The 21,998-nt window shown below is 44.2% G+C and overlaps 1 protein-coding gene across 2 annotated transcripts in view; it reads right to left on the reverse strand.

The window, feature by feature from the left end:
- The window catches only part of creb5b (cAMP responsive element binding protein 5b), a 36,506-nt gene that overhangs the window by 3,178 nt on the left and 11,330 nt on the right, over positions 1 to 21,998 (reverse strand). For both annotated transcript variants that reach the window (XM_034552984.1, XM_034552983.1), the window contains exons 6-10: positions 14,274 to 14,400; positions 12,949 to 13,059; positions 2,682 to 3,008; positions 1,180 to 1,407; positions 568 to 676 (exon numbers count right to left, since the gene is read on the reverse strand). In XM_034552984.1, the coding sequence (XP_034408875.1) occupies positions 568 to 676; positions 1,180 to 1,407; positions 2,682 to 3,008; positions 12,949 to 13,059; positions 14,274 to 14,400 (902 nt within the window). The remainder of the gene's footprint in view (positions 1 to 567; positions 677 to 1,179; positions 1,408 to 2,681; positions 3,009 to 12,948; positions 13,060 to 14,273; positions 14,401 to 21,998) is intronic.

The raw sequence follows: 21,998 nt of genomic DNA on the forward strand, positions 1-21,998 counted from the left end.
ATGTGAGCCTTATTTTCCTGCGCTAAAGTCACAAAGGGAGGTGCCTTATCCTAATTACATGGAAATGTCACTTGTATCCGTATCAAAGGGTGGGGCTCTGAAGTCATGCTCGGCTGAGCCGAGGCACAGTCCGGTAATCAGTGAGATCTTGGGGCATCCATGAAAGTTTCAATGCCAATGTGCAGCCTGTGACGTCTTTCGCACATTGAGTCTCGGCTGCCTCTGTACGGAGGTGCTGTCAGATGGAAAAACAGGGCTCATATGGGATTCAGACTACCAACTCCCAGTCCAGGCTGGCTACCAGAGTGTGAAACACCCATATGTGAAAAGAAGAGTCCCGCCATGAGCGTGGGAGCTGGATAGCAGCACATAGGAGCGAAGAGTCTGGGCATTCACTGTGTGTCCATCACACTTCAGTCTGTAGAGTTTAAATCTTTCCTCTGGCAAGACAATTAACATTTCCCCACAGTGCTAGCTGCACTGTATGGCTAAGGCACACAGATGAAGGTGTGTTTTTGGTCAGATTCCCAAGTGTGTGTGTGTCTGTGTTTAATCTGAGCTACTCACTGAGGTAACCTTGGGACTCTTTCTGCATAGTGGTGATGGGACAGTCCTTGTGTGTGAGGAGAAGCTGCTTGAGTTGGGTCACCTCGTTCTTTAGCATGGTCACTTCATTCTGAAAACACAGAAGCATTTTAAGTCTATAATTTAGGGAATCAACCATTTTACCAGCGCTATTATCACCTAATCAACAAACGGTGTATTCCAACTTCAGCGTTAATTTATAACTTGCATTGGGGCTTAAGACTTTCAATTTTGAACTGAAATTTGGCAAAAAGCTTTGGAACTTGAAAGATGAGGGCATTTACCAGACCGGGTAAAACATGCTCTCATCTATCAGTGTGCTGATTATCAACAGTTACAGAGCAGGTCCAACAAAAGATGCTATTCAGTGGAATTATGGGAATTGTAGGATCTCTTTTTTGGAGCTCTACAGCTTTGATTTTTACCAACTGACTGATTGTCAGTGTTGGATAAATACACCCTCTCACCAATCCAACTTATTGCCATCATCTCTGGTCCAAAACGAGACAATACACGTTAAGTTCTTGCTAAGGACCTGTGTCAAAAATACATGCTGATTGTTGCAGTTTTCAACACCTGAAGTTCACTGTGTACCTGAAGCTGCATGTTGGTCTGAGTGAGCTCTTCTGCTTTCTTCTCTAACGATATCACCCACACTTTTCTCTTCTGTCTGCATCTTGTTGCCGCCGCTCTGTTCCTTTCCAGAAACTTCCGCCGGCGTTCATCCGGATCTTCGTCCACTACTCGACGGCGCCGTCCCCCGCTGGGTGGTGGAGACTGCAGTGTCTGCGTGGGATGCATCTGCTGGGTTGCAGGCGACATCTGAAACATGGGGAGAAAGGTATCAGCTCTCCGATGAGGCCGCGTCTGTCTGTCTGTCTGTCTGTCTGTCTGTCACCATCCAACCAGAGATGTAACCATTCGGACACACCTGGAAAACAGCCACCTGTCTGCTGTCACTGCTCTGCTTCCCTCAAAGCATCTATACATTACCTCCTGCAGCTATTCCCAGTCTGGCAACTTCCCCAAAAACAACATCTGGTGCCACGTGCCCTGTGAGCTGGGCTGAGTGAGTGAGTGACTAGGCTGATTCACCAGCCTGCCCACCTTGTTAAAGAGGTGTCAGGAGGCAGTTTTCCACCGCCCACTTCCACTCAGACTAACACCACCAGACACAGTCAAAAGACTAATTTCTAAAAACATACATACACTGACAGATCTTGACATATACTTGGCAAGGTCAAGTGTTTTCAGTCTTCTGATCATTACCATTTTTATGAGAACCATGGAAAATACAAGCTGCTTTAATGGCCTCTGTACAGAGAGTGTTGTTTCAATGCCTTAATGATACATTTGGAACATACAGTGAATTGCATTTCTTGATGCGGACTGTCCTTCATCCAAAATGCTTGGCACTGGAGAGGCCATTAGACAATGCAAAGGACAAAGTGTCTGACATCATGTTATTTTTTATGCTGTGAGCAATACGTTCAAACTTTCAATTAGAATGCAACTAAATGTATTCACGGCTAAGATGTTCCAGGACTATTAGCCAAGGCCGTCTGGTCATCATCATCGGGGCATTTATAAAACTTCTTCAGCACCTGGAGAATGTTGTGGCCACATAATTGCATATTGGCAGTGCAGGGTGGCGTGGCGCTTAGTTTTCAAAAGACACGACTGAGCATCCTTTATAATGGCTACGTTATGGCCTCTTCTTGACCCTTTCCCTTCATGGCAGACGTCCGGTACAGACCTGAAGCTGACCAACCTCAAAGGGAAAAATGACATTTGAGATGTCTGCCAAGAAACTACTCCTTGGCAGGAAAATGTGTTCATCCATTGACTTACAGTGAATGTAAAGCTATACTGTAGTGCTATATACTACTAAATCACTATGGGATGACTTCAAAACTGCTCAAAGGGCTACTAAAGTGCTGTCTTGTTTTTAGTAATGATACACATATATGATATACAGTGGCTTCTAGCAGTACAAGAGGTTTTAATGTGCAGTGTAGTTAATGTGTTATTGAACTTGTGGATCTGCCTTTGGGTATCTAAAAGCTTAAGCTCTCCCGGGAATGTGATTTGCTTACATGTGAAGCGGAGTGCATTGGAGGGTGCGGTGAGGTCTGGTGTGGGTGCCCGGGATGGAGGTGGGGATTGTGGGAGTTGTGATGGGGGTTGTGTCCCTGCGGGTGGTGGTGTCCACCCCCCTGGCCGTGGCTCTGGCTGTGGTGGTGGTGACCGTGGTGCTGGTACGCGTGGGGAGGGGCTTGCAGGTGTTGGTGCGGGTGCGAGTGCATGTGATGGTGGGCGCCTTGCTCCTGCCGTGATGACATCATTTCCATCATGTGGCCCATGGAGTTCATGTTGCCGTTAGCGATGGCACCTGGATGGTGTGAAAGCGCAGCCTTCAGCCTCTGAGTAGACAAAATGGACACCAAACACAATGTTTAACATAATTTTACATTCAAAATACCTTTTTTAATTGGTACATTCTCTCATCTATCAGTGTGCTGATTATCAACAGCTACAGAGCAGGATCATAAGCTTAGATGATGAATGGCTCCATAAATCCATGTGTCAAGAGAACAAATCAAAGCCACTTAGGCTGTCCTCTGTCTCTCCTTCAGTCTTGTCATTCTCACACTTTACCTTCCGTGATTGCCATCCCACTAGTCCCTCCCTCTCATATTTCTAATAGCCTCTCTCTCCTCTATGTAAGTGTGTGTGTGTGTGTGTGTGTGTGTGTGTGTGTGTGTGTGTGTGTGTGTGTGGTGTGTCTGCCTGTGAGATGAGCTTGCTTGTAAGGTGCTCAGACTGCTCCCTTGCTGTTGACCCAGCAGGAGGTTTGTTGCTTTAACCGCGTGGTCTACTTAGCCGTGACTGGACCGGTGTCTCTGAGCGTCCTGGGAGAGAGAGGCTCTCTAAAAGGTACACTTGTGTTCCCAGTGTTTACTGAATGCACCTCTCCTCGAGAGTCTGTTTTTCTGGGCATCACATAAAGACAACCGCAAGACCAGAATTTGTTTTGAACCCAAATATACAAGTGCCAAAGTATTTCATCAGGCTTCATCTGTTGTACACAAAGCTAGACAAGTAAAAAAAAACGTTCATGTCTGAACCATTTCACAACTTTCTTTTATATTTTTAGGAATAACCGGTTGACAGAGTGTTGAATGTTGAATTTTGATCAATGCCAAGTGCACTGCTGACGTGAATACATTATTGAATAAAATAAATGCCTGTGTCCAGTCTTATATCCTGTCTACAATTAGTCCATTTGTCACTTTGAGCAAAATGTTAGCAACAAAACTGAAAACAAAGGCATTCATTTAAAGGCTACTGTTGTGAATTCCACAAAGTTTTCTCTTCTCTTTCCCAGTGTTCTCTTTCCTCTCTTGTCTCCCTTCCCCCCTCGCCCAGCTGCTGTCAGTGAGTCCATGCTGTGTCCAGGGCTCCATATCTTTTAACAACCTTCACATTCATGATTCCCATAGGGAATGGCATCCAGCTGGTCTGGATCACAACGCTAAGACACAACCAGAGCACAACATCAGCCCTCCACTCTTCTCTCACATTGTTCATGAGTGGAAAGCTTTTTACCCGGAGGGAGGAGACAGTCAAATAAATCACTTTAGAAGTGAGGCAACCATAAAAGTGCATACTCTCCTGGTTTGTATTACATTTACATATTGTATATATGTGTTTGTGAAAGGATTTATTCAGTAGTCATCTGAACTTTCCATGCACAGCTTATTTGATATAACAGCACATGAAACCAGCAGTTAAAGTAAAAGTAACCTTGCCAAGCCTGTTTTGTCTGAGTATAGTTTCTACTAGTAAACACATGGGATGCATGACAGAGCAAAACAATGCTACATCATCATGATTTAGATTGTATCTGTTGCCCCTCATTATGAATGCTTTTCTATATTTTCTCTTTAAATGTTTAAATACATCTTATTGCACCCTAACCGCCGCCAGCCGCCTTCACCACAGCCTCAGCAGCACAACTCTCAGGGGCCACAGCGCTCCTTCTTTGGTGAGACAGGGGTTAAAATACCACAGAGTGTACACTAACACACAGCGAGGGGTCACAAGCCTGCAGCTGTCCACAGCATCACAGTCACACTGACACTCGCGTAACAAGTGGCAGTGAGAAAGCTCTGACATCCTGTCATACATTGTTACTATCAACAGTATTAGTTACATTTTTGCAGTGGATTTCTTTCAGTTTAAACATGCAGAAATAACAGACAGCTAGTTGACATGCAACTGAAACAGAAAATGGATTTAAACAAGCTTACAGATATCAATCAGAGTCACCAGTGTCGACAAGGACATCTTCCGTGTATCACAGGATGAATTCTGAAGCTGACAGCCCACACTAAACAACTTCCCTTCAGCCGTCAGCCTGTCAGTCAGCACCAGAGTGGTGAGGCCCTTCCCTCTTGTGAAAGAAAACACCGTAAGAGTTTGACAATCTCCTGCCACTTAGTCACAGAGCAGGCAATCACCTGAATGGACAGCAGCCAAAATAATCTGTTGGCTGCCTGTCTCCCTCTCCACTGTGTTGTTGAGGTGAATTAGTCTGTGTGAAGGTAGGATGCTCATCTGGAGCTGCCTGACTCTCTGTCAACCCGGCTCCAGGAGAGAAGGACAGAGAGGGTAAAAGGGAGGTGAAGGGGGGCAGTGAGAGAGAGAGAGAGAGAGAGAGAGAGAGACCAGGGGTGGGGGGAGATTAGATGGCTTCTAGTGTCTCCTCCCCACACACATCAGCCCAAGACAGCTAGTGCTCATTTATCAGTGTCTCTGAGAGCTGTCCAGCTGGCAGTGCAGCGCTATCTGTTTATTAATTGAATTAGCCTGCATCTGAAGAGGCCCACGAGTGTCAGGGTACAGAGGCAGGTCAAAGAGCGGCGGGGCCACTCCAAGAGTTGTAGTGGGGATGGTCACAAGCCGGATTGAGACAAAACAAAAGGACCATGCATGATAAGAAATAAAGGAACATGTAGCAAGAAAAGACTATAGATTACTCAAATAAATGGTGTTACAGTAACACACTGAAAACGTAACAGTATAGGTTAAAGAAGAAAAAACACAGTTCACGTCCTGTTAAAAGAGAAAACCCTTACCGTGATGGAAACTTATTCCAGAGGCTATCTCTGCACAAGTGCCCGCTACTGCTCCATCTGGAGTTGAGACTCCAGCTCAGTTAAACCCATCTCTGCCAAAACTTAATACTTTGTATCCAGAACCACAGTGACGCAACTATGGGACGTTAGCAGAGCGATGATGAGCAGGCTGTGATTCTTAAACACCTTCATCAGCTCCCTAATGACTCTCTAACACATGGTTGCATTTCCCCAGACTGCACTAAGCACAATAACTTAACCACCACGTTCATTTTGCTCTAATGACACACACACACACACACACATATATACATTTCTCCTGCAGCAACATGGCCGCTGCAGAAAACAGTCATTAAATCAGTGCAGGTGTTAGCCTGTGGCGGCACAGGGCGCTCACGGATGGGATGGCACACAGTCTGTCCTACCACTGTCTGCCCTGCTGTTGTTGAGTTGGGAAAACGAAACAACAAGAGGATGAGCAGCCCATGGCAGCTTCTACCAGGATTAATATATAAACCAGCAGTCTATGTAGTCACATGCAGTTGACACGTCATTTCATGTATTCTGTAAGTATTGCGCTTATTGATTTTCCATTGTTAAAACACCATCCCTGGTTCAGCCATCTTTTGCCCTGAGATGAGGTGTCTCCTCTCAGACCTTTGCCCCCTGACCTCTCCACTCCCTCTCCTTTTTTAGGCTTTTCTCATTTATGTGGTTTCAGGGATACCAGGTGATCGCCCATTAATGATATTTATTAATGGCTGCTTCCTCTCTGACACAGGGGGCTTTGAGTGATGTTGCTGTGAGTGCCCTGTGCACATCCTGAGAACACACTCAGGTTTCTCCTCGCCAGATGACTTCATATCTATTAACCCTGGGAGGAAGAAGCAAGAGCACGGAGCAGGTACAAAGGGAGGAGACCACGCCCGCCTCAGGATGGGTAAATCACACCCAGCGAGGTCAGGGTGAGCACTTTTATTCCCCTTAAAAGTGGAGCAGTGTACTATCAGGGGACCTGTGGACCTGTGGCGCCGTACAGCAGAATTAACCAGTCTGTGGAGTCATTGTTTAAGTGCAAAAAGATCACATTTTCAAATGGAGATCTTCAGCTTCACATTAAAGACTCCATGGAAAAACCTTCTGTCTGTCTCTGTCAGCCATTTCTTTGCACTATAACAGCACAGTGATCATGTTTAAAAACACAATATTTCTAATTGCATGATATATCATAGCTGTAACATTCCTGGCAGTATTTTTTATGGGCCAAGGCCCCCTAACTCGCTCTCTAAACCCAACATGGGTTCACCCTCTGCAGTTGAAAGCTTGAAAGCAGGAGTTTGGCTCGCCTGCCTTGCCAAGCACTCAGAGGATCTAATTCCATCCTCCTCATCTCCACCAGGACCACTACCCGACCGTGCCTGCCTGCAGAACCCACCCTCTGTGCCCTAAAACTCCACACCCCCATTAGTTCAATTTTATTAGATTTCCCTCTCGCCCAGAGAGGCAGTAACTTGCCCGCCCTCCCCCTCTCACACACACCTCTTCCCTGTTCCTCCACCCCCTCTTCCTCTGCTTGCCAAGGGCTGGGGACTGTTAAACTGATTTCCTCAGGGAATGGAGAGGCAGACAGTCTGATGGGAGGACTGTTATGTCGCCCCCTCTCTCCTCTCACAGGTTTTGTGCCAAGCTGACAGACCCTCCCTGTGGTTCCAGACAAGACGGGGAGATGGAGATAGTCCGGGTGTTCTGCCACGGCCCGACACTCGGGGGAACCATGGCGGTACGGCCGCAGCAAGACACACGCCCACCGAGGAGCTCCAAACCATGCACTCATACTCTTGGCAGCTTCTCTCCATCCTGTCAAGTTAATGGATGGGCCTCTGACTCCAGTCTGTATATCCCCACTGTTCCCTCTCTTGTAAAGCCCTGCTCGAGTGCAGCTTACATGGTTATCACTACCCACTGCCACAATCTTGAATACAAAGAATGCCTCATAGCAAGCGAAGCAGACAGAGCATGAATACAATAATAAACACACAACATGTGTCTTAATTTGTGGCATCAAAAGCAACACACAAATTATATATCATCATGCTAATAACTTGAAATGTGATGGCGTTGATCAAACTTTAATTCAAAGATGCTTAAAATAACTGAGCTCAATTTTTTGTGTATTTTGGCTGAAACAGGACCCTTAACTTCACTATTTCTAATTAAATTATAACCAGTTATTTTTGTTTGCATTTTCATTCAGACGTTGTCCTGTGAATATAAATACTCATACAAAATACTCTTATAATATATTTTTCTATCAGTATATTCAAGCTATTTCAGTTACACATTTGCATTGGGATCCCACTTTGTTAAGACACCCACAGGCACAATATTCCAACATGTCAAAATGACAGAGAAGCAAGGGAATAAGAAAAAAGAAGGCTATTAGTTTTATGTTAGTTTTGATCACCATGAAGAAAACAGAAGTGGGTCTAATGTCTAAGCATTAACTAGTTAGGCGATGAAGTAGTGAACTAACTGGTCGATATTAACTGATCAGACTGAAAAACTCTTGACACAACAGACTTTTTTCCAATCACCCCTCCAGTGTTCGGGAGGTCATTTGGAGTCTCTCACTGCTCAGGCTCCGGGGGGCTCATGGTGGCTGGACCAGTCCGGTCTGGCCCGTGTGGTTATGGCAGCTGGTTTACCCAAGCTTGGCTCTACCGGAGCTCCATCCCATTCACGGGCCCTGAACCATGACCAAATGGCCTTCACATACACATCCCATCAGCACAGCTAAAACAACACGCAGTCATCCAAAGACAAACAGATGCGACACTCTGCGCCACAACTGCCACCTTGGTCTCATTACTGAAATATGATCACAGAGAGGTTGTTGCATTACGTTCTATTAAATAATGTGTACAAAATAAATCTTTCGCAAATATATCCAGAGGTCTGATATAATTCTATTATTCAACTGTGGTTAAACACATTGTTCATTATTGCAAAGATCCTGTTGGTGAATAAGAATAACAAAACCTGTCAAATGAGAGACAGACCAAAAGCAGCATGTCCGTTTACTTCTGATTTACTATTACTACAGTATGTATGCGGCCCACTTGTCTCACTGGCAACACAGGGAGGCAGTGAGAGAGGGGCCCCTCTCTGGTCTGTGTCCAACACTGATAAACTGGCAGACACACATTGATCCAGCAGCTCCTCAGCCCTGCACTCCACTCCACTCCACTCCACTCTGCTGAAACCACTGGCAATAGAAAGAAACATCACTTGTTTATTATCAACTACAAAACTGTCTTTGCATCCAAGCGCTGACATTGACCGCTTTCTCTATGCAACAATGTGTCCTGGTTTGACTTCTCTTTATCACACATCCACACGCTTACTTACCTAACCACAAATATGTACCGAACAGATCTGCATCAAATTATATCTTCCAACTACAACTTTATGGTTTGTTTTAGCCCACTTGGTACACAGATGTGCTTTGACTCCAAGGACAATGATTGCCAGAGAGGGTGCCAATGCACTGAAAGCAATGAGCATGCACACACATACATACAGTGCACATACACATAGTCTAGAGCTCAGTGAAGCAGCCTGCAGATTCAGCTGTGTTCTTAGCTCACCGTCCCTCTCTAATGACCTCATACCCTGACAATGCCACCATTCATACAGATGTTGCTTAGAGTCAGACTCCTATTGTGTGCACTGCTCCTCCTCACAACAAGAAGTTTAGCCAGAGGTGCTCCCCTATGGTGGAAGGAAATGAATGGAACACGTAATTGAGTTACGCTGATAGTTTAATTGCTTACTTCTTGCCGAGCGAATTGCTCAATCAATCGCAGTGGAGTAAAGTTGAAAACTGACAGATCATCTTTTCTTGGAATTACCGTATTTACACATGCAGCTTTCAAATGTTTCACTTGTTCGCAGTTTAGGGCAACACTTGAACATTCAAAGTCAATTAACCCAAATGCATGTTGTGATTCTGTAACTATACTTAAACTTAAGAACAGTAAGGTTTGTTTAAGTAAAATGTAAAAAGCTACATTAGCGTGCTAGAAACACTTTGATTATTGGTCCTCCTGTGTCCTATGAAATGTTTCTTTAAGAGACTCACTGTTTTTTCCCCTCCTCAAGTAAAAAGGAGTACATTTAGAGCATGCCAGGAATTATGTCATCCACCCATCTAGTGCCAGCTCCACAGCCAAGAGAGCTACAGTGAAGGAACATATAGTATTGTTTACCTCGTAAAAAAACTCAGCACCTAGCCTGATGCTTAGTGACAAATGTATTGTCCTTAGTAACAATGTAAACAATACATAATTGTAAGATAATAAAAAACTAATTTTTATACATCAGACTCAAACTGTTTCAAATCCTCTCTCTCTGAAATTAGCAGGCAAGCAGGATGTGTGGAAAGCATGGAGCTCATTTAAAAAGGGACACAAAAACAAATGCCGAATTGGACCACAGACATGAGTTGAGTCCCGTAGTCGGCACTCGCAGATGTTATTTAAAAACCAACTTGATACGGGCCTGTTTGGGCTTCCCTTGTTATAGATGAGAAATGATAGTGAGTGTCTTTCATCATACAAAGAAAGGTATCAAACCATCTGAGCAGGAGAGGTAGGTATTCGGGGGAGAAAACAATGCACGTATGCCCATGTGTACTGATATAGTACTGCATGCATGCTGGTATGTGCACCAGCATGCACGTGTTATGTGCATGTGTGTACATCTCATTTGATGTTGTTTTTAAGTACATGGCTTTCTGTGAATGTCTCAAAGTATGTGACACCATGCAACGACGATGACACAGAGCTGGAGCAGTGGGTGAGTGTGAGTGTGCGTCTGTTCGCGAGGCCCTGTGGAGCGCTGGCTCTGAGCGTTGACGTAATGCTTTGGCCGGCGTGCTGTGGAACTTGGCCTTCTCTCTGCAGTGCTTCCTCTACGCTGTGAGGGTCAACTATCCCACAACCTCCAGCACACAACACACACACACCATTCTATTCCCCAGACCACAACAGAGCAGAACATAACCACACCCAGCACCATGAGCACCCAGTCCTTAAAAGAAGAAGAAAAAAAACACACTTGAACGCAAACTAATAAAACACTCCCAAACAACTAGCTAAAAGCAAAGAGGGGAAACATACAAGTCAGTTACTGCTGTACCACTTAAACGATGGCACTTAAGGAGAAAATCAGAGATAGAAAAGAACAAAGATGGGCACTGATGCAGATAGGGTCTTTGGCCCAGAGAGCACAAACAGAGAGCTTAGAGCGAGATATGAGTCCCCAAGGGGCCACAGCAGTCCTTCGGCTCATTAACTATTTACACCAGAGACGGCCTCCATGCTGCTTTGGCCCACCACAAAATCAATTAGCCTTCATTAGCCAAAGCTCAGGGCATGCTCTTTCTGGCAATGGAGGGTTAATCCTGCTACCGAGGCCTCCAGTTACCACAAAATATCAAAGAAATCACAATATGAGCTTACATGCATGCACACATATGGAGTGGCAGAGGAAACAGAATTCCTTTCATGTCACTTTGCAAATAATTCTTCCAATTTCTCACACTCACACAGTTTAGTATCTAGGAATATCAATACCATCTCTCGTCTTTCAACTCCCCTGCTCACTCGGCCTGTCTATCTATTTCCTTCATGTCTATCAAAGTCCCACTCAATCCCCTTCTCTGCTCTCACAATGTAAACGTTGAGCAGAAAGAGTGCATCCAGGTCCGTGACTCGGGGGTGTGGGGTTACAGTGAGGAGATTTCCCATTGGCGGAAAGTCAACATGGTTGGGGTAATGCGATTAGAGCTGGATTCAGAACGTCGCAGGGGACACATGGGCCTGATCATGGACCAGTTATCCGATAGCGAGGCCGTATTTATCGACCTGGCCCGGGCACGGATATTACAGACATTAGAAACCCTGTCTATGCTTATGAAACCTACGCTGGAGATCGCACTCTGATAACACAATTAGTCTCTCACTTTCTGTCCACAATCATGGAATTCCATCAGTTGTGTTCAGACATCAGGGAGCAGAATCTCAATTGATCCACGTTTGGTTGCTGTGCCTCGTGTCTGAATGGCCAACTAACCAGAAAGTTGCATGGTCGCAGGGCCTGTAGCCATTTAGTGACTGCATATGTTTATGGGAGGACTAACAGAGCATTTACAATTCAATTACATAGATAGGAGGAGAAAAAAAGAGTAAGATGTGTCTGGATGATGGCCAGGGGAGAGATAAGCCTAATCCACTAATATTGTGTTACCCCAGCGTGTTACCATAGGAACAGTTGAAGAGATTCAAAAGACTACAAAGACGATCAATCTTGAGAGAGCATGAAGAAGAGGGAGAATTAAATGCCCTGGGAATGCTCCCGCTCTACTGTATCAGAGCAATAACTCTTCTAATGACCTCTGCTACCTCCTCTCACTCTCTCTCCCTCCTCAAGATGTGTCTGTCCAGCAAATTCAGCTATCAGTGAACCTTTCTGAACACAAAGAGCAGCCAATGCTTTCTTAATATGGCTTGTAATTGCATGACACTTGCTCTTATTTATATGGAGTTATTTATTTTGAAAACAAAGATTGGCTGGTTGTCATGTTGCTACAGGATTTATCAAGTCGTATCACCCCGAGTGTAACTGTCCGTCCATTGGGCCTTAATCAGATGTATATCAGTCTGTCACTGGCATCAGTAATAGCAGTGCTAACATGCAAAGCTGAACCGAGTGGAAGGTTTCTTTCTGTTAATTTTGACTCTCACTCTTTCTGTCTCTCTCCTCTCTCGGCTACGTCTCATTCCCGCTGCTCTAACTGCCCGCTTTGTGAAGGATGAGGTCATTTGATTTCTCCCTGCTGTGTTAAACTAGTGCTAACAAGTTGCAGGACCTACAGAACATGTTCTGTACATTAAGATATATATCAGGCAGTCGGTGGGCAGCCCAGCCGCAACCACATAAAGGGCCCTTTATTCTAGCCAGAGTCTCCAGTGCTGCACTGGCAGGTTCAGACACAGCTTTGATTACACACCAAATGATGAAATCCACACAGACCTAAGAGCACAGCTTTGCTGGCACAGCCCAGTGGAAAAGAAAGTTGCAACACGTTGAGTGCGTGCACTTATGTTCGTGTGTGCATAAATGTGTGTATGTATCCATGTGAATACATGCGTATACTCACCAGTTTGGCTTCTGAGTGCATGGAGGGAATGTGAGCAGAAGAGCAGGAGCTGTTGTGGGTGGGTCCTTGCATACCCATCATATTGGAGCCCATTGACATCTGTCTCTCCATCTGAATATTTCAATAATAAAAATCAAACGTTCAAGAAATATTATTTTCAGAACACAAAAGAAGTGTTATAATATTAGTGTGAGACTCATCCTGCAGGACAGTAGGCTAAGAGGGATGAGGTGAGAGAGCATGAGAGCCTGATTTCTCATGACAGGCTGCACTGTGCACAGCTCTGTGTGATGATAACTGGAGCTGACCCAAAACAGGAAGCTAGCACAGAGGGACTTAACACAGGAAGCCGGGGCAACAGGGCTGTGTGTGTTTCTGACAATAGTGTGGTGGGTGTCACTCAGACTAACATATTAAGCCCCGGCCCCTCCTGGTGCAGGATGTGTTAACAAGGTGAACGAGATGCGAGTAGGTGTGAGTTAGTGATATGAATGCATTCAAATCTGTCTTTGTGTGAGTGTGTGGTTACTGCCAGCCTCTCAGTGACCCTGGTCAGTGTGGTCATGTGTCACAGCTGAGACCTGAATGTGAGGAAATCAGCTGGTTCAGCTGACAGGGGTCAGAGGTCACCTGCACAGGGTGATGATGTGAGCAGTACATGCAGGAAAGAAGAAACCTTTGTGTGAGCGTCAGCATGTACACGTGTGTGAGCTGCTGTGGCCTCCCAGCTGCTGAACTCTGGGTGGTGTGCTGGTCTCCATGGGGAATGGCCCCTCTCCAACCCCCCCTTTGCCCGAGCCCCGCTTCTCCCCCCTCGTCCACAGAGACTCAGGCCTAGAACCTGACACACAACCTTAATTGCACTAAGTGTGTTTTGTGTAAAAATATCACCCAAACCTGCACCCCTTTCCTGAACCGTCAATCTTCCCCAAAATCGCTTAGCTCTTAATTTAATAAACATGGGAGTTTTTTCCCATACCTTAAACACAGTCTGTCTTGTGTTACAATGAGAACATATGTTGTATCATTAGAATCCTGATATGAGGAGCCTTTTCTGGGTTATTATCATTCCCCGCTACCCAAAGTTGGTCCTCTAATTATTTGGGCTAAATTACAATAAAGTCTATATTCTGAACCCAGTGGGAGACTCCTTCCTTACAAACTGTGCTAAATCATTTAAATGGTGATGAAAGACATCCCAAACTAATACGAAGTTTATGTGCAGTCTGAATTTACACTGTTGTCACATATGAGTGAGTGACTCTGCTTCTCCATGCGAGTGCAGCCGCGAGTGAGTGGGCTCTGTGCCCTGTTATTGTACTCACAGGCATTAGCACGGCTGAGGAGCCAGGCATGGTCGGGTCTGGCAGAGTTCCAGGCATGGAGGCTGGCAGAGGCTGTCTCTGTCTGTTTCGTAGGTGCAGCAATGAGGACAGAGAGCCGGGGACAGGCCTGAGAAGACACACACAGACAGACATTCAGACAAGTTCAGCTTTCCTTATTCGTTTGTCATATGACAACATCAAATATAACTATCACCACCTGTACGGTGCTAGTTATAAGTTATAACGTGAATCATTCACAAGTGGTGTAGAAACACAAAATGACTGCTTAATAACGCCAAATAACAGCTGTAATCATATCTAACAATATGTGAACAGAACTTTGAAATTCAAGGAACATGTTATCAATTTCTCTTAGGAGCTTTCAGCCTCATCCGCAGTCAGAGTTTTCTCAGTTGTCATGAGAGCAAGGAAGTAAATAATGCTAATAATATCTCTAAATTATACATTACATTTCATTTTAGCTGACGCTTTTATCCAAAGCGACTTACAATCATGTTACATTCATACACCGTAGACACAGCTACAGGAGCACTTCAGGGTTAAGTGTCTTGCTCAAGGAGACATCAACTAGGGCGGGGATTGAACCGCCAACCCCCTGATTGAAAGACGGACCTTCTAACCACTGACCCACAGTCGCCCTATATAGCAAGTAATTTGTCAATAAATGAAAAAATAAGTATACTTAATTTATACTACACATTTTATATTCAGACAAAAAATGAAGATTTTAATTGATTAATTATGTATATCCATTCAATCATTTCTACTAAGTTTTAAATAAATATTTATTGTTATGTTGTGTTTTTAAAGTTCAAAAGATGTTTACAAAATGCTGTAGCCTGAAAAGAAACCTTGCACTATTCTAAAAGTCTACAATGTGAGATCGCTTAACTGCACTTGCATCTTAAAAATAATTCCCCACATTTATGCATTTCACATCTGAAGCAAATGTTTTCCCCTCGTTTTTAGTTTCCACGTTTCGAGAGTGTGTTGCTGTGTAGTCATGCTGCAGTTGAAAGCTAAGGCATCTTGGGAGTTTTTGGATGCACTTAAAACAAGCACACTTCATGTAGTACAATGGATGAATAACGATGATGGCGATGATGAATGCATAATATTTCTCATAATGACCACAAGACGTGCATGACGAGAACCACTTTTAGAAGCTGCTACAGCGGTGGGAGTCCTGTGGGGAAAAAACCCTCTTGGTGACCACAAAAGTGTGCACGGACCAACCGGCCTATCCACACTCATGGCCACATCAATAAATCACATGTACAGATGAGGCCCGGGCTAAGCTTAAACTATTGACAGCAGTCTTGTCACTGGCTGAGGGCTGCAGCCATCCAAACCAATCCATCTGCACGCGGTGACATCATTCATACATCAGCCACCAAATCCCTGCTTGTAAGAACCCGTATTCCCAGCTGCAGAGTGCTGCTCCACCCACATGCATGCAGTAACTATTCAGCCCCTCAGCTTAAAAGAAAAAATGCATTCACGACTTGACTCTTCAATAACTTGTATCAAGAGAATCAATAAGTCTCCACATTATCGATATCATCAGAATGAATGCAAGCTCCATTTCCTTCAGCGTTTAAAAATGTGTGCAAACAAGAAGCATTTAGGTTAGCTGTGTTGAACGGGTTAATACAATCAATTGACCGCATCATAGCCTGGATTAGCGCAAGAGTGAGAAGTGAAGGAGTGATGGCAATTTTGGAGCGGGGGGGGGGGGGGTTGCACCAGAGCAAATGCTCCCCCACCTGAATAAATAACTGTATTTTTCCAGACCTAAATATGTGCATTTAAGCTCCAGACATTTAAGATTGCTCCACACACAGCATCATTACCATCCCGACTGTGTGTCACGCCTGTCTAACATCCCAATTTATCACAATCACACTCATTTAACAGCACATTTGACATCTGAGCAACACTGCGAATCCAAACATTTCCACATGGGAAAAGTCGTGAAAGTACAATGAGGTATGCAGTGTAGCTGCACACTACATCAACACAGTCTGCGTTCAGACTGTCCAAGAGGATGAAATAACAGAAGCAGTGGCAGTGACACGCCGTCGGTTTTGTATGAACTGTTTTTCAGGATTTGTATTCCATACGATGACCCCCTGATGAGATGAATGAGATTTATTAAGCGATTTTGTCGCCCCAAACCAAAGTGGAAAAATGTTAAACTATGCTGTAAAATCTTTGCTCGCATCTCCTTGAAATTGACTCATTCATGGTATCTAATTTTCCTTCAAAAGTGGCTTGTTTGTTATATAAAATATATTGTTGTATAATACAGGATATCCAAATATTAAATGCATTACAATGTAATCCTTTGCATATCTATATTATTACATTGTTTAATATGCATATGTCCAAGACCAACGTAACCTTGTGCATGCTATACATTCATTATGCTGATTTAATGATTTCATTCACATTCAGAGTGAGAGTAATGTTACATGGTCCTGTCTTAGGCAGATTGCAAGTGCAACTATTAAGGAAAATCAGATCTTTTTAACCCTGAAGCAGAGGAGTAAAAAAAGAAAAATGCTTTTGAACTGGGTTCTGGAAGTGATTTGGAGAAACTATTTAAAGTCCAGTGCTTGCCAGAAACAAACACTCCAATACCAGATCAATGAAATGCTTTCAAGTGCTGATATTGTTATGAGCAAAGTCAAATCACACGGCAGTCAATAAGTGTCAGAGGTCAGGACACGGCACAGGCAGGTCGCTTGGTAGTGGCAGGTCAGGCTGCTGCTTTCTCGAGAAGAAAGGTTCCTTTGAAGCTCGTACAGGTTGCATTGCTGCGCCCGTCACCTGCAGCAGACCGGGGGAGGACCAGCACCGCGTCCGCCCCCACCACACACACCAACACACAACCTGCTTGTCCAGTGGGCAGAAACACATCTGACACGCTTCCTCTGGGGATTCACTCAGCTTTGTGCTGACTCTGCTAATAAATAAAGACATCTATTGCTGAAAATAAGAATTGTCTTACTTGTTAGAAAGGACATATCCATTTTCTCACTTATTGATGTGTATGATATTGTGTTTAATATGCATTACAGTATCAACAGAGTTGAAACACAAGTCTGTTAATTTAAATTGTTTCTATTTCCTGATAAAGACCTGAAGAACGTTTTCTTCTCTGTGTTTTTTTAATCTGTTTGGCCATCTCATTCTTCAATTAATTGATGTTGTAGTTGTTGGCAGATTAATTAAGAAGTAATCAAAACAAAAGTTAGCTGCAAACCTTAGTATCAAGGCATAACATACTTTACTGAGCTTGTTATAAATATATATATATATGATAAAAGCATTCTAATTGAGATGTGTCTTCTTTTTAATTCTCTTTTTCTCTCAGTGTTTACATCTGTTTAACTGTGAATACATTATGCACCAGACCGTACAGTGGATTAGTGGATTAATGTTCAGAGTGTTTCAGTGTGTGCATGTGTGTATGCATGCGAGTGAATAATGACAGGCTGCGGCTCCACTGAGGGGATTGATAATAGCCTGGGCCGTGGGCCCCAGGGGAGAGCAGGTAGACACTCTGCAGTCCTGACCCTGCACTCTCACATTACTGAGTGCCTCGCTCTCAGCCCAGCTCTCCTCCACAACCCCCGCCCAAGAACCACCACCGCACCACCGCACCACCCCCCCAACCCTCCGCCCACTTTCACTCCACTATGATATCACTGCCAGACCTTCTTCTCTCTCTGAGTTCTTCTTCTGCGTTTAATTCTCTAAGTTATCCTGCTATTTTCTCTAATGTTTCCCCTCCTCTCATTGTCCTGGTATTCTTCTATAACTGTCTTCTGGACCCCTCAGGGTGCCCACACCTCAACTCAAGCCCCTCTGGATTGGCTTGCTCTAACCTACATATCCTGCAGTCTGCACACACACTAAGCTTTACTGTCCCAATCCACACAGTCCCAGCTCCAACTCAAGCACTGGAGACTTAAACACAAGGGCTTGGCTGCTGTCCAAGAAGAGCAAGAGAGGGAGAGAGAGGGAGAGAGAGGTGCAGTCAGTCCACTGACTCATATCCTTCCCTTTCTGACTCTGCTCCAGCAATGATGTAATGCTCTTGGCTTTTCGCCCTCCCCCACCCTGTGCCTGCCAACCCCCAGATTTCGTCCCTCCCTCCTCTCCTCTCGCTTTTCCCTCTCTTTCCCTCCTCGACTCGTCCAACATCTCTGCGCTCACTCTTCACTTGGGTGAAGTCACTGCGAGCTCTGGGTAGACACAGCACCGAAAAACTTTCTAACGTAACCAAAACAGCCCAGGGCCAAGTTCCAGACGTTAAGGAGACGGTGGTGTAGTCGCCATGGGAACGGAGGTAAACAGAGGGAGAAACAAGGGCCTCAAACAGCTTGCAGCTGCCTGGCTCTCTGAGTAAACACTACACAGGACCTGCCCCTGATTTACTGCCTTTAATCACTGGTGGGAGGAGAGTGCCATGGGGTTTGGACTGAGGAAATAATACGAATCTGATCAAATAAATCAGACCTAATGGGTTACAACACAGGCTGACTTTTATTAGCGGGCTAGAGGAGGGATAGATGCTGGACTGGGATGGATCTGGGATGGGGTGTCCTCACATTACGGAGTCTCAAGCTGAGTTAAGCCGTGCCAAAGCACAGTTGAGAGATGTTGGTGTATGATTCTCTGGAGTGAATTAGTGCAAGTGTTGGGGTATTTATTGACCAAATATGACATTGTTTTGATTCGTTGGATGCTGAGTGAAGATGGCTTGTCTTTTATTTCCATCAAAAGTAAGAAGTATGTCAGTACATTCCTATCACCATTCAATCAGAAATAAATATCATCTTGTTACAAGCTAACATGACATGCAACACCTGACTGGTGTAATGTTTGGCTTACACCACCCCTTTCACTTTTATTAATACTTCATCTTTCTCCCTCTTCATATACTCAAACTTGAGTATTACTTAGCTTGTTTGTCCCACTCCTCCTTAAACAACTTATCTTCCTCTCATCTAGCCACCTGATACCTGACTTCCAGCATCAGTCTCATCGCTCTGTTTGACATTCAGTTTTTCATCTTCATTTTCCTCTCGTAATCTCAGTGCATTTTTTTCACACCTTCATTCATTCTGATCCCACTGTATCCATACGTCCATCCAAACATGATCTATCTTTCCCTTTCCTTGTGCAGACATGTCTTTTATCTTCACCGCCACCCGACCTGGTAGGCCTACATCCTCACATCTGATGGCTCTCTCCCTCTCTCTCCTCCACCCTCCTGATCCTTAATTTCCTCTCCTCCATCTTCATCATATCCTCCTCTTCCTCTCCTCCGTCCACCTCTGATCCCTTTCTTCCTCTCCTCTGTCCACCTCTGATCCCCCTTTTCCACACTTCCCCACGTTGTGATCCCTGCTCTCCAGAGCTGTGAAGCATGTCCCTGTGTGTGAGTTGCTTGTGCAGGAGCCTGCATGTGTGGTGGCCCCGGGGCAGGGATGACACAGCCCCACTGGAATGAGAGGGAACAGAGTCTGGGCGTTCCTCTACAAACGCACTATTAAACCCACTGCAGTACACAATGAGCTCATCTTAATTCAGGTCAGATGTACATCCTGCATTCTCTCTCCCTTTCTTTTTCTCTCCTTCTTCTTTCGTAATTGATTGCACTATACCTTATTGTATGCATGCTTCTCTTCTCTCTGCCTGCTACTATTCTATGTGCATTATCTTTATAGTTTAAACACAGTTCAACAGTTTGCCATATGCGTCTGTGGAGAAGGGCATTTGTCAAGTCAGCGCATGAGGGCACTCCTGCATTTTGTGGAGGTTGCGCACTCCTGCACTCAGGGCGGACCTCCTTCCTTATCACCACTTTCTGAATGCAATCTAATCATAAACAATAATAAAGGAAGTTTTGTTTAAATTGTGAAGGTCATGAGTTCAAAGTGTGTCCATGGAAAGCCCATAACTCTCCAAGGAGCTGTGGAGGCTTTCTCTGTTCCAGCACAATGGGTGTTGAAATCAGCACAGTTGTTTTATCACACGCATGGGAAACAAGTGTTATGCAATCTATGAAAAATGTGATATGGAATTCCAATTATCAAAACTATCAGCACCACTACACTATCATTAATTAATTGGTAGGTAACAGCGGAAGTACCATATGTGGATAAACTGTGAGAAAACTAAATTACATCAGGATCAAAATAAAATAAAAAAGACCATGCACATTGCAAATGTATTGCATTTAATTTGTTTTTAAGATGTGAGCTTTTTGGAAAAGTGCAAGCCAGAATCTAGAAATCATATCAGCTTGATTGATCATAATGTGATTTGTCAAAAATATTCATTGAAATAGAGAGAATGGCAGATATCAGCACGATCTTTTACCCAGTGTTCCTTAATAACCAATTAGCATATCACCAAATCATCTTGAGAAAACACAGGAAGTTTAAATGTGTCATGCTACACTTGAGCTTTGCATGAAACCTGCAGTTTAGAAGGCATGCAGACCAACATCTATGTGTGCTACTTCCCTTAAAGGCAGAAACGAGGAACACAAGTGGCTGTTGGCTCTGAGGTGTGATAAATATTGTGCAGTTAAAGCAGCATGGTAAATCAACCCACAAATGTACTTCCTTCAGAGCTTTGCACGGTGATGTGACAAACCTAAAGTTGCACAGAGTTAACCCAGTGTGGGACATCACCAACAAAACACATTTAAGTTTAGAGAACAATCCTGAAAATAAAAATAACTCTCGAGTATGGTGGACTAATTTGAAGTAAAATATATTGTTCATGCCTCATTTACATCGGATCAAAGTGATACTAACTTCTCTTCTGAAATGTTGAAACTGGCAAACCAAAACTGACTGATATCAACAGTCAGTGGTGTTAGGGTTTGGCCCCTTTTAGGCTCACAAAGTTCTCAACATTTATCAAAGAAAATGTCCACATGTAATAAAAGCAGCTGTTTTTAAACAAAAATTGAGATACGTAATAAAATACCACATCATCATGAAGTGATGATTAGATATTTTACCACATCTGTACTGTAACCACTCCTTACTTAATCCAGCTGCATTCAGGTTGATTGGTCTTTGTACTGGAAGCGATTGGCCAGAGTTCATCCACAGTCAGTGGAGAAAAATGGGATTTGTTGTGCCTTTTGCCCACCCATACCAGCACATCTCTTTTCAGTCAAAAGGTTGAGCTTTCCACAGAATGTTGTATCTCACATGGTTGACTAGTAATGCCCAACGCATTTTACTCCAGATGTTTATAATTGATAAGCAGAAAGCATTTGTATGATAATGATAGCCGTGACATTAAGATCTGCTGGCTGTTTCTTATCCCTGGTTTTAACACTGGTTTGTGTCAGTGCAGCTCCCCAAAGACCTTGTTTAGGGACTCAGAGCAGAGGGGGAGAGAGAGAAAAAAGAGAGAGAGAGAGAGAGAGAGAGGTCCTCAGGTTTCACAGCTGCAGGCCCAGCTCAACCCTAAAGTAAATGGACTTGAGGAAAGCCAATCCTAATTGATTCCAAGCCTCAAAGCTCTTTAGTAAACATTGTGGAGCAATGAAAATGACTTGTTATCCTAATTCATTGGACGCTCACACTGTGCGTTCAGCAGAGCCGAGCACGTAGGAAGCAGATGGAGACGAGATTGAACCGATTTAGTTTGGTGATTTCTTCTCAT

This window comes from Cyclopterus lumpus, chromosome 16 (assembly GCF_009769545.1).
Source record: "Cyclopterus lumpus isolate fCycLum1 chromosome 16, fCycLum1.pri, whole genome shotgun sequence".
In the NCBI taxonomy this organism is placed as follows: domain Eukaryota; kingdom Metazoa; phylum Chordata; class Actinopteri; order Perciformes; family Cyclopteridae; genus Cyclopterus; species Cyclopterus lumpus.